This window comes from Temnothorax americanus, unplaced genomic scaffold (assembly GCF_048541705.1).
Source record: "Temnothorax americanus isolate GAGA-0224 unplaced genomic scaffold, ASM4854170v1 Scaffold122, whole genome shotgun sequence".
Lineage (NCBI taxonomy): Eukaryota > Metazoa > Arthropoda > Insecta > Hymenoptera > Formicidae > Temnothorax > Temnothorax americanus.
Genome location: NW_027509256.1, coordinates 165,733 through 179,036, shown reverse-complemented (window position 1 = coordinate 179,036; position 13,304 = coordinate 165,733). Strand labels below are relative to the sequence as shown.

The window sequence follows — 13,304 nt, the reverse complement described above, 5'->3', positions numbered from 1 at the left end:
GGAAAAAATGTAACCTCAATTTAACTTATATAAGTCGGATTCCAACGTTGGTACAACCTAAATTTGATTCCCCAAATTAGTGCAAAAGAGGGTTGAAACGACGTAGCAAAAACGTTGGATACCAACGTTAAGTGTGTTTATCTTAACGTCGGGCGGACGTCAAAATGCTGCTTGGGCAGCAATCAACATACGATATGGGATAGGTGTATCGTACAGAGATAAGCTCATATTCAGCCACTTTTTTCCCTTTTAATTATATGAGTTACGTATTAAATTTACATCATAAGAACGACGTAGACTACTAAGGACAATATGACGTATGCACTTTGACGACAGATTTTTATACTTATCGTAAACTTGGACTGGATCCAACGATCGGTTATATTGTTTAGCAACATACGAGGCTTACAATATATTTGGTTGAACGTACGGTATAAACGTAAAAAAACAATCGCGCATAAATTGACATAAAAACATAGCGATATAAATGGTTTGTTAAATAATATTCATGACAAGTTACCATAATGTTTGACAAAATTGACTAGTTAGAAACCAGTTTTAAAATAAAAACTTTATATACAATTATTTTGAGACAATATTAAAAATAAAACTGTATAATATAATAACAAACTAAAAAAAAGAAATACTTGATTATATTACTTCAATTTTTGCAAAATCCTCTCAGTAATAAAAATTTCCTCTCTCTCCTTCTCGGTTCTTCGAGTAACATAAAAAAACGATTTTTAATAATTCTCAGCGATAAGTTTCTTCTTGGAAGAATGGAATCTCTAAGTTGTAAGAAAGATGGCAAAAGATTGTAGAATAAAAAAATGTCGTGTATATATATATATATATATATATATTTAAATAAAGATATATCTAGATATAAAAGTATTGGCTAATATTAACGCATTGTTCAGTAACATTTTGTCATTAAAAGAATCTAAAAATAAGCAATTAATTATTTTCAGCGTACGTTCGCTTAGACATTCCAATAGCAACATGTTTACATCATACACGTTTGTGTAACAAATACGGTGATTCTTAACATTCAGAGTACTATTAGTACATCTAACCGAATTCAACATGCTGCGAACGCGATAAGAAGAATGCGCACAATTACAATATAAATCTGCAATTATATATCGATGGTGTTTTGGAATTTAACGATGAATCGTCAGGTTTGAATGTACATTGAATAAGTAATGAAGCAGGTGGATGTACAGCGTGATATCCGATACGAGATTCACGGCTCAGCATTTGCTATCAGCTTGGGGGTGCGCCGATAAACATTTAGCGCTTACTAAAATTAAGAGAAATAAAGATAGGTTTTTTTTTCGAAAAGTCTGTGTATATTTAGCGCTTATTTTCCTAGGAGACAGGATAAGGAAGATATAGGACAAAATACACAAGAGATCCGTTTAATCCTTTAACTACAAATATAGGTGTGTATATATCCAGCATAAAAGCATTGCATTTTATTGCAAATACATTTGCAATAAAAACAAGAGAAATTATAAATGAACAACTGATCACATCTCGGTTTTAAGGAACACTTTTATAGAACTAATAACAGAAATAATAAGCTAGAATAATGTATTAAATTTCTGTTTTGTAATTTGATAATTTCAAAGAAGCTTTTTCACAGATGACTAAAAAATTAAAGAAAACCAATTGTTTTATTCTGTTATGTAACATGTAACATATAATATATCAGATCAACAATTAAATCAATATTAAATAAAAAATTATCGGTTCAATCAATTTAATTTATATCTCACAAAAGACATAATGCTAAGTTTACACATAAGAAAATTAGTTACAGGTTAGTATTTTTGAACGGACAATCTATAACTCGTTTAGCTTGGCAAAGAAACTAGGAGCAGAGTTTCTAATTTTCTTCAAATAAATCTTATTGTTTTTGTATAATATTGCAACAGGCGAATAATCATTTTCAATTTGTTTAACAAGTTAACGCGTTTGAGATCCACTTTATAAGTACAAATCCGTGCTGATAATGAACGCGATCCGGCCGTCATCTCAAAGCCAAATTCAGTTCGGTCATGGCGATCAAATCGGTTCGACAAACTGGAGCGCTACGAATCCTCGTTGACATCCGGCATCGAATCCGTAGGACGAATCCACATGGGGACGATCTCGGATCTCGGACGAGTTCGGACAACAGCAACAGGCCGGTTCACTCGTGACGGCTCGGGCTGTCCTGGCTCTCCGAGTTTTCATCCAAACTGATCTCGCCGGTTATCTTATTTAGGCCGTTGCAAAGACGGAGCAGTCGCGACACATCCGGATGTAATTCCGTGTCGTTGACCACGCCATTCGAAACAAGCGCCGAGCACACCGCAGATAGATCGAGATCGGCCGGCACAACTTGTACGTTACGACCAAATCTATTTTAAGCAAAATTTATTTATTTGTTATTCCGATCTCTCAATAACACATTTTTCTTTATATTTTCGTAACTATTGATAAATTTGTCGATCTATACAAATTTCATACTCCAATATAATCGTAGAATATGGAGGAGGAAATAGGTTCTTAAAATAAAAAGAAATATGGAAAAAAAGGATTAGCTACTATAGCAAGCACTTTAGTCGTAAAATATGGATAAAACTAACATTTTTTGCAGCGAGAGCCGTAATTTTGCAATAATAGCAAAATTTGCAATTATTTCTAAATAGCAAAAGGCTCAGCAAAACTTTAACAAAAGGTTTTGCTATCCTTTTTTCCCGTGAAATTCTATTAATTTCTTTCTGCTTCCAGATTCAAATTTCTCGAAAACAAAATATTGTACTGTACTATATAAAAGCATTTCGTTTACATTTATTTTCTTCTTATTGGAATAAAATATTATACAAAATCACAAAATAAGAAATTAAGTAAACTTTTTCATTGTGTTATATAGGTACATCAAATTAGATACTTTTGCATGCCATCACTCGCGTTTAAATTAATATAAAATAATGAGTGTACTAAAGACTCCTTTCTCACAAGTCAAATCCAATATTTAAGCTTTATTTTCTAGAATTCGAGAAATATTAATAAAAAATGATATTTTATACATACTTGTGAACTAATCGATCTTAACTATTAGTTAGTTTCGAATTTTAAAACGAGTATTTGCAGGATTCAAACTATACTTATAGTACAATGATATATATTTGAAATGTTCTAACAATAAGTAATTTCTATTATAAAGAACCAAATCTTTTTTTTTTATAAGAAAAGTTTTTACTCGAACTCTAAGAATGAAGTTAGTGCAAAGAATGTAATGTGTAAAGATTTTAAGTAACTTTTATTCTATATTACTTCCTCATAGAGGAAACTTTATTTTTATAAACTTCGTATATGGACCTTTGATCGCATATAAAGCTAGGTCTAATCAACCAAATTTTAAAGAATTATATATAAAATAAGGGTAGAAAAAACCAAAGAAAAAATTGTGTGGTTTGTTTTTGATGCCAATGTGTTCAAAATGTTCTAAAACGTCAGAAAAATCGTAATTTTAAAAAATGTCCGTATGTGTATGTGTACCAAATACACCGAAATTTCTATAACTCAAGAACTGATTAACAAAATCTTAAAGAATTATATATGAAATAGGGGTAGAAAAAAAACTGAAGAATATAATAGAATTAATAAAAATTGCTAATAATAAAAAAGTTACCGATTTCTATCTAAAGAAATCTACATGATTACTCTAATTTCCGTAAATTTTGAGATATTAAACTTAATTTTTTTTTATGGATAGAGTATCATTAAAGGTAGGTCGGTGTTGAATTTGATAATGATCGGTGAAAGAGTTACCGATTTTTGCCTAAAAAGTGTACAAGTTATACATGTAATCTTATATGTAAAGTATCATTAAAAGAAGGTTGTTTTGAATTTGGCGAAGATTAGTGAAAGGATTTCTGACTAAAAAATATATAGGGTAGACCGAGGCGAATCGGATTACTAATTAGCACGACAAAACAGCTCGTTTAAAACAAAACACTAACGAAAACTGTCTTAAAACTTATATTGATCCGATTCGCCTTGGTCTACCCTAACAAGGGGAGGACGCGAGGACCGGGAAACGGATCTGAATGAAACTTTTTCCCATAATAGCCCTTCACTAATAGTAAAACATAGTGAAGCGCTAGCGCGCAACTCTCAGCCGTTTTCGAGAAAAAAATTCGTGAAAACTTTGCAACGCAAGTCTACCGGTTCGCTAGCGGAGATCTTCGATGAAACGGCGTAGCCGCGTAGCTAAGGCGCGTGTCTGCTACATCGCTGGCCCGGGTTCGATTCCCGTTGATCTTTTGCAAATCTTTTTTTTTTACTTTATTTTTTTTTCCTTATTAGCATTAATGATAAAAATGTTAAAAATTGAAGCAAAATAAATAAATTTAATAATTTTAATAAAAAATAAGCAAAATAAAAGGAAATGCGTACCTTACCTTTACAAAATGTTTTCAATACACAGTAATTAATAATAATTATTTCTCGCTGCTTCTCAAATGTTATAAATAAGTTTGAGGACAATAATTAATTGTAAGTTGGAGCACTTTTGAAATAATAAAACGTAATAAATTATTTTTTATACTATTTAATCAATGAACAAGAATATAAAGAAATATATGTATATACTGATATTACATAGAAATATATTCTTTTTCTGTAGAAGGCTTTTAATGAAACTTATTCATTGTCACTTTCGATGACCTGCGGATATCGTTCACAATGTCCTACATGATAATTATCGTAAAAACATTTAAAACAAAGATATCAAGAGACACGGTAGTGTCTCGCGCCAAGTACACGCGGAGCGAGACCGACCGTGACTCTTTTACGCGACGCGACGAGTTGCGAGTACCCGAGATGTTGAGATCTCGATAACGAGTGAACGGATCAAGTTCTAAGTAGGCTTGATCGATAGCTTGGGGTCCAATTAGGGGGGGGTTTCTCTCATAATATTCCGCTACGTGCCTTACGAGCGGAGATATTGCGACGCAAAGTCCAAATGTGAAAATTTATTTTTAAGATACTCCTCCTAACGCTCTCATTCAATATTATTATGATTATCAGAGAAACGTCCCTTTCACTTTTTCGACGCTGGCGGCGCAGGTATCGCCAGTTTCGATATCGCGCGCGTATTTCGAAATTAGGTCGATAGACTTATCGGTCAGGAGGAAGATTTCTATATTTAGGTAAATTAGGTATATATATAATAAATATTGAGTCAACGGAAAAGAAGGTTCTCTATGCTTGGCAGAAAATGCCGCTAGGGAATTTTTAAGTCGATTCTTATGAATCAAGCTTGAATTTGATGTCTATGTATCCCAGGTTGCCGATGACGAGGTCCAGATAGTGCGCTTTATAGTTTTCGGTGTCCAGGTGTAATAATACGTTGAATTCGATGTCTACGTGTCCCAGGTTGCCGATGACGAGGTCCACATAGTGCGCTCCGTAGTTTTCGGTGTCTACGTGTATTAATACCTTGAATTCGATGTCCACGTGTCCCAGGTTGCCGATGACGAGGTCCACATAGTGCGCTCCGTAGTTTTTGGTGTCTACGTGTATTAATATATTAAATTCGATGTCCACGTGTCCCAGGTTGCCGATGACGGGATCCAGATAATGCGCTTCATAGATTTCGGTGTCCAGGTGTAATAATACGTTGAATTCGATGTCTACGTGTCCCAGGTTGCCGATGACGAGGTCCACATAGTGCGCTCCGTAGTTTTTGGTGTCTACGTGTATTAATATCTTGAATTCGATGTCCACGTGTCCCAGGTTGCCGATGACGGGATCCAGATAATGCGCTTCATAGTTTTCGGTGTCCAGGTATAATCGTACGTTGAATGCGATGTCTAGGTGTCCCAGGTTGCAGATGACAAGGTCCACATAGTGCGCTCCGTAGTTTTCGGTGTCTACGTGTATTAATACCTTGAATTCGATGTCCACGTGTCCCAGGTTGCCGATGACGAGGTCCACATAGTGCGCTCCGTAGTTTTTGATGTCTACGTGTATTAATATCTTAAATTCGATGTCCACGTGTCCCAGGTTGCCGATGACGGGATCCAGATAATGCGCTTCATAGATTTCGGTGTCCAGGTGTAATAATACGTTGAATTCGATGTCTACGTGTCCCAGGTTGCCGATGACGAGGTCCACATAGTGCGCTCCGTAGTTTTTGGTGTCTACGTGTATTAATATCTTGAATTCGATGTCCACGTGTCCCAGGTTGCCGATGACGGGATCCAGATAATGCGCTTCATAGTTTTCGGTGTCCAGGTATAATCGTACGTTGAATGCGATGTCTAGGTGTCCCAGGTTGCAGATGACAAGGTCCACATAGTGCGCTCCGTAGTTTTCGGTGTCTACGTGTATTAATACCTTGAATTCGATGTTCACGTGTCCCAGGTTGCCGATGACGGGATCCAGATAGTGCGCTTTATAGTTTTCGGTGTCCAGGTGTAATCGTACGTTGAATGCGATGTCTAGGTGTCCCAGGTTGCCGATGACAAGGTCCACATAGTGCGCTCCGTAGTTTTCGGTGTCTACGTGTATTAATACCTTGAATTCGATGTTCACGTGTCCCAGGTTGCCGATGACGGGATCCAGATAGTGCGCTTCATAGTTTTCGGTGTCCAGGTGTAAACGTACGTTGAATTCGATGTCTAGGTGTCCCAGGTTGCCGATGACGAGGTCCACATAGTGCGCTCCGTAGTTTTCGGTGTCTACGTGTATTAATACTTTGAATTCGATGTCCACGTGTCCCAGGTTGCCGATGACGAGGTCCACATAGTGCGCTTCGTAGTTTTCGGTGTCCAGGTGTAATAATACGTTGAATGCGATGTCTACGTGTCCCAGGTTGCCGATGACGAGGTCCACACAGTGCGCTCCGTAGTTTTCGGTGTCTACGTGTATTAATACCTTGAATTCGATGTTCACGTATCCCAGGTTGCCGATGACAAGATCCAGATAATGCGTTTCATAGTTTTCAGTATCCACGTATCCCAGGTTGCCGATGACGAGGTCCAGATATCGCGCTCCGTAGTTTTCGGTGTCTAGGTGTAATAATACCTTGAATTTGATGTTCACGTGTCCCAGGGTTGCCGATGACGAGATCCAGATAGTGCGCTTCATAGTTTTCGGTGTCCAGGTGTAATTGTACGTTGAATTTGATGTCTAGGTGTCCCAGGTTGCCGATGACAAGGTCCACATAGTGCGCTCCGTAGTTTTCGGTGTCTACGTGTATTAATACCTTGAAATTGATGTTTAGGTGTCCCAGGTTGCTGATGACGAGGTCCACATAGTGCGTTTCATAGTTTTTGGTGTCTAGGTGTATTAATAACTTTAAATCTGAATGGGTGCGTTCAGCCGATACTCCGCTAGCTTAGCAATCGTGAGCAGTTGCTCGTTTTTGCTCGTTTCTTCTCTCTTTAATCCAGTAAGTCAAAAAAGAGGAAACGAGCGAAAACGAGCGACTGCTCACGATTGCTAGGCTAGCAAAGTATCGGCTGAACGCACCCAATGTAGGACACGTAGATATCGAATTCGAGGTATTAATACATGTAGACACCGAAAACTACGAAGCGCACTATGTGGACCTCGTCATCGGCAACTTGGAACACGTGGCCATCAAATTCAAGGTATTAATACACCTGGACACCAAAAACTATAGAACGCGCTATGTGGACTTCGTCATCGGCAACCTGGGACACCTAAACATTGAATTCAAGCTTGATTATAAAAATCGACTTAAAATTTCCCTAGCGGCAGAATTAAAATTATGTCATGACATAATAAAAATCGCTGAATTAAAATTATGTCTAGACATAATAAAAATTGGACAAAAATTATGTTTAGACATAATAAAAATTGGATGAATTAAAATTATGTCTGACGTAAAAATAATTATCAAAAATATCGATACCTGGAAGATATCGGTACATATACAGTTGCGAACAACATTCAGTAAGACACGCAAATAAAAATAAATAAAGAATTTTACAGTTAACGACTTATTAACATTAATCATGCTTTATTGCGATTATGTTTTATGTTGAAATTGAAAAATATATACAAGGTGTACAACTAAAAGAGTTACAGATTATTATTTTTAAAAAACTGAGCAAAATATTAAATTGTTGTTTTCTTTAGAAATAATAGTCTGTAACACTTTTAGCTTCATACCTTGTATTATATACGGTTTATGAGATTATAAGATATATTGTTTATAAGATTAAGATGCGTAACACTACAAAAAGGCGTGATATCCGTACAAAATTACCTTTTTTAAAAAAAAGTAAAATGAGCGCCAAGTACACGCATAATAGTGTATATGTATTATGTTGTTACCCTGTTATGTTGTTACCTCGAAAAAAACAAAGTGGTAGTATTATACCTCCAAATAGCTTTATCCTGTACATACTGTTTATACAATGCGTAATATACTACAAAAAGGCGTGATATCCGCACAAAATTACCTTTTTTAGAAAAAGGTAAAAAAAGGCGCCAAGTACACGTATAGTAGTGTATATGTTGTTACCAAAAAAAAAGTGGTAGTATTATACCTCGAAAAAACCTAAGTAACAAGTGGTAGATCTTTATATCTCGAAAAATCTCGAAAAAATCTAAGCAGTAGTATCTTTATTTCCGAAAAATTATAACCCAAGTGATACACGTCACAAAATTATGTTACCTTATCAAAAAGAAGAGTCGCGCTTCAAGTGATCTATTACAATTACAAAAAAAAATGATATCTCTTTAAGTTAGAGCGCCAATTACAGAGAGAACATGCCTCAAAAAATAATTGTTGCACTACATTGAAAAATCTTTAGATTGTGTCAATTAGAAAAGAATGTATAATAACAATTTTATAAGATTAAAAAATTTTATTTAAATTTAACAAGGAAATACAAGATATTTAAATACAAAGTTATTTACATGTGTATTTTTTAATGGCCACAAAGAATTACAGAAGTAACAGTACAAAATGAAAATATTTTATTAAAATACATAAATTTTTCTTGTAAAAAAACTTGGCGCTGCTAGACCTCAAAATTTTAAATAAATAAATAAACTTATTCTATATTTAATTATAAGCCGCATTATCCGCCGTCCGCGTAGTCACGCACACCCATATCACTCACTCCCACATCCACGCTGATAATCATTTAATATTACTCCCATTGTATTCTTCTCTGACTTATTTTTATTTATTGTTGTCCTTATTTATTTAAAAGGTCTAGCAGCGCCAAGTTTTTTTACAAGAAAAATTTATGTATTTTAATAAAATATTTTCATTTTGTACTGTTACTTCTGTAATTCTTTGTGGCCATTAAAAAATACACATGTAAATAACTTTGTATTTAAATATCTTGTATTCCCTTGTTAAATTTAAATAAAATTTTTTAATCTTATAAAATTGTTATTATACATTCTTTTCTAATTGACACAATCTAAAGATTTTTCAATGTAGTGCAACAATTATTTTTTGAGGCATGTTCTCTCTGTAATTGGCGCTCTAACTTAAAGAGATATCATTTTTTTTTTGTAATTGTAATAGATCACTTGAAGCGCGACTCTTCTTTTTGATAAGGTAACATAATTTTGTGACGTGTATCACTTGGGTTATAATTTTTCGGAAATAAAGATACTACTGCTTAGATTTTTTCGAGATTTTTCGAGATATAAAGATCTACCACTTGTTACTTAGGTTTTTTCGAGGTATAATACTACCACTTTTTTTTTGGTAACAACATATACACTACTATACGTGTACTTGGCGCCTTTTTTTACCTTTTTTTAAAAAAGGTAATTTTGTGCGGTATCATACACCAGGCACATCTTATAAAAGAAATTTCTTTACAGACGCTACAGTTTTGCTTTCCAAGCATTATTGGAAAGCAGATTTCGTTGACATTTGAAAAACAGGTTCTCTCTTCCACTAATTTTGCAGCATACCAGGCATATTTTATCATATTTGTGAAAGAAGGAGCGCTTAATTGGTGGTGAACTAGAGAATGAATTTTTATAGCATCTTCACGAGATGCTATTTCCCTTTGTTCTTTTATTAACGCAGGAGCATTTTGCAATCTTTTTATCAAATTCTTTACCTGTCGATAAAATTAAACGTCGCAAGGCTGACAAAATGGGGTGCATAAAAAGATTGCAAAATGCTCCTGCGTTAATAAAAGAACAAAGGGAAATAGCATCTCGTGAAGATGCTATAAAAATTCATTCTCTAGTTCACCACCAATTAAGCGCTCCTTCTTTCACAAATATGATAAAATATGCCTGGTATGCTGCAAAATTAGTGGAAGAGAGAACCTGTTTTTCAAATGTCAACGAAATCTGCTTTCCAATAATGCTTGGAAAGCAAAACTGTAGCGTCTGTAAAGAAATTTCTTTTATAAGATGTGCCTGGTGTATGATATATCTTTGTTTTAAATGTTTTTACGATAATTATCATGTAAGACATTGTGAACGATATCCGCAGGGCATCGAAAGTGACAATGAATAAGTTTCATTAAAAGCCTTCTACAGAAAAACAATATATTTCTATGTAATATCAGTATATATACATATATTTCTTTATATTCTTGTTCATTGATTAAATAGTATAAAAAATAATTTATTATGTTTTATTATTTCAAAAGTGCTCCAACTTACAATTAATTATTGTCCTCAAACTTATTTATAACATTTGAGAAGCAGCGAGAAATAATTATTATTAATTACTGTGTATTGAAAACATTTTGTAAAGGTAAGGTACGCATTTCCTTTTATTTTGCTTATTTTTTATTAAAATTATTAAATTTATTTATTTTGCTTCAATTTTTAACATTTTTATCATTAATGCTAATAAGGAAAAAAAAATAAAGTAAAAAAAAAAGATTTGCAAAAGATCAACGGGAATCGAACCCGGGCCAGCGATGTAGCAGACACGCGCCTTAGCTGCGCGGCTACGCCGTTTCATCGAAGATCTCCGCTAGCGAACCGGTAGACTTGCGTCGCAAAGTTTTCACGAATTTTTTTCTCGAAAACGGCTGAGAGTTGCGCGCTAGCGCTTCACTATGTTTTACTATTAGTGAAGGGCTATTATGGGAAAAAGTTTCATTCAGATCCGTTTCCCGGTCCTCGCGTCCTCCCCTTGTAAGTTATTTGAAGGATAGAGTATCATTTTAAAGGAAGATTGTTATTGAATTTGCCGAAAATGATCGGTGAAGGGATTATCAATTTTTGCTTAAAAAGTTACATATATAAGTTATGCATGTAATTTTATATAGAGTATTATTAAAAAAAGATTGGTATTGAATTTAACAATAATCGGTAAAAAGATTCATTCTTTATAAAATTTTGAATTTTTTGAGAAATGTTCGTGATTGCTCTAACTTTCGCCAATTTTGAGATATTAGACTATTTATAATTCTATTATATTCTTTAGACTTTTCTACCCTTATTTTATATATAATTCTTTAAGTTCTTTGGTTGATTAGATCCAGCTTTATACGCGATCAAAGATCCATATGCGAAAGTCCATATATGGATCATGTAGCCTGAACTCCCAAAGTCAATATAAATTTGACATTGCGTCAATTGTAAAACCCCATTTGTGCTACTAAGCTGACCCTTTTTAATTCATAAAAAGCTAGGTTAAATTTAAAATTTAAAAAAGTATGCAAATTGGAAACTTGCACATTGCTTCCTCATCATTACAGATCGCTACCATTGCTCCTATTTTATTTTGCTCATAAAACTTCCTCTATGAGGAAACCAAACTAATAAATACTAATAATTATGCATCAAATAAAATACAAGCTTCCTCATAGAAAAACTTTGTGAGCAAAATAAAATAAGAGCAATGGTAGCGATCTGTAATGATGAGAAAACAATGTGCAAGTTTTTTTTTAATCATATTTTTATTATATTTAATTTTAACGATTAATTATATCTAATATTTGTAATAACCAAAAAATAATATACTAAAATAATTGTTTTATACAAGTGTTTTGATTTAAACAAAAAATTACTGGTAAAGTACTCATAAAAGATTCGAACACATTTGATTTCGATTCGAGTTTATTTGGAAGTAATACTCTTGTTTCTCGAGATTATACTCATAGAAAATTTGAACCCATTTTGTCCAAATTCGAGTCTACTTGAAAGTACTGCTATTATTTTTCAAAGTGATTATGAAAAATTTGAAACTACGCCAACAAATTTGAATCTACTCGTAAGGTAGTTAATCCCATCGTTTATGGCAGTTTATCAACAGATATTTATTAATCCATGAATGGAAGAAAAATTTTTGTTACATCTCGTCAGCGTACATCATCGAATACACGTAGTGGTATGCAAAATATTTTTCATGTACAGTGTAAAACAAAGATGCATATGGTTTTGCATTTCTGATATCATAATTCAACATAACTGCAGCGAGACAATAAAAAATTTAAAGTAGAAAAAAGACGCCGCTCTAATTTTTTTTTATTTCGCAATTTGATTCTTTCAAAAACAAAACTTTATATCATCAGGAAAATGTTTTGTTTACATTTGTTATTTTCTCTTGTAATCATTGATTATATAACCTCAAAGATAAGTAATTATTCGAAGTCCTTCCTTATGCCATATGTCACATTACATAAATTTTTACATGTCTCCACTCGCGTTCGACAATTTTTTCAAAAACTCTTTTTTATAATATTAGATATACAATATATAATTCCGTTTGTATATTCCGTCATTTATTTTCAACAAAAATGGATCATAGTCAATTAAAATTTACCGGTACTTATTAATCCATTAATTTGTTAATCAAAAAGAAAATCTTTGATATATTTTATAAATCTTGAACGTGCGTGATGAACAAAATAATTTATTTTGATCTACAATGTAAGAAAAAAGACATATACTCTTTTTGACATTAATATATTTCTGGTGAGAAAATAAAAACTTTAAAATAGAGATAGACCAATGATAATTCTTTAAGATTCTAAACTTTATTTTTATCGAAAACAAAACTTTACAATGTAAGAAAAACTTTTCTTTTTATTTATTTTTATTTATTTTTTCACGTAGAATCCATCGATCAACAATAAATCTCTTTTTGTATTCTCATTCTTAATATCATTGAAGTCACAGGAACGTATTACTCTTTAAAGTATTACGGGGTAATTTAGATAAAAGCGAAATAATGCATTAAATATAACTGGGAAAAATGATCGCGTTACACGTGTGTACTGAACTTTCCGGTATCATGACGTAAGAAGAAAGCAACAATGGTCGAATACGAG

The 13,304-nt window shown here is 33.4% G+C and overlaps 1 protein-coding gene across 1 annotated transcript in view; it reads right to left on the bottom strand.

Annotated features, from left to right (window-relative positions):
• Positions 1 to 229: 229 nt before the first annotated feature.
• Positions 230 to 13,304, bottom strand: part of LOC143893593 (FMRFamide-related peptides) — a 110,480-nt gene continuing 97,405 nt past the window's right edge. Inside the window, exon 3 of the mRNA XM_077399128.1 lies at positions 230 to 2,408. Within this exon, the coding sequence (XP_077255254.1) occupies positions 2,198 to 2,408 (211 nt within the window). The 3' untranslated portion in view covers positions 230 to 2,197. The remainder of the gene's footprint in view (positions 2,409 to 13,304) is intronic.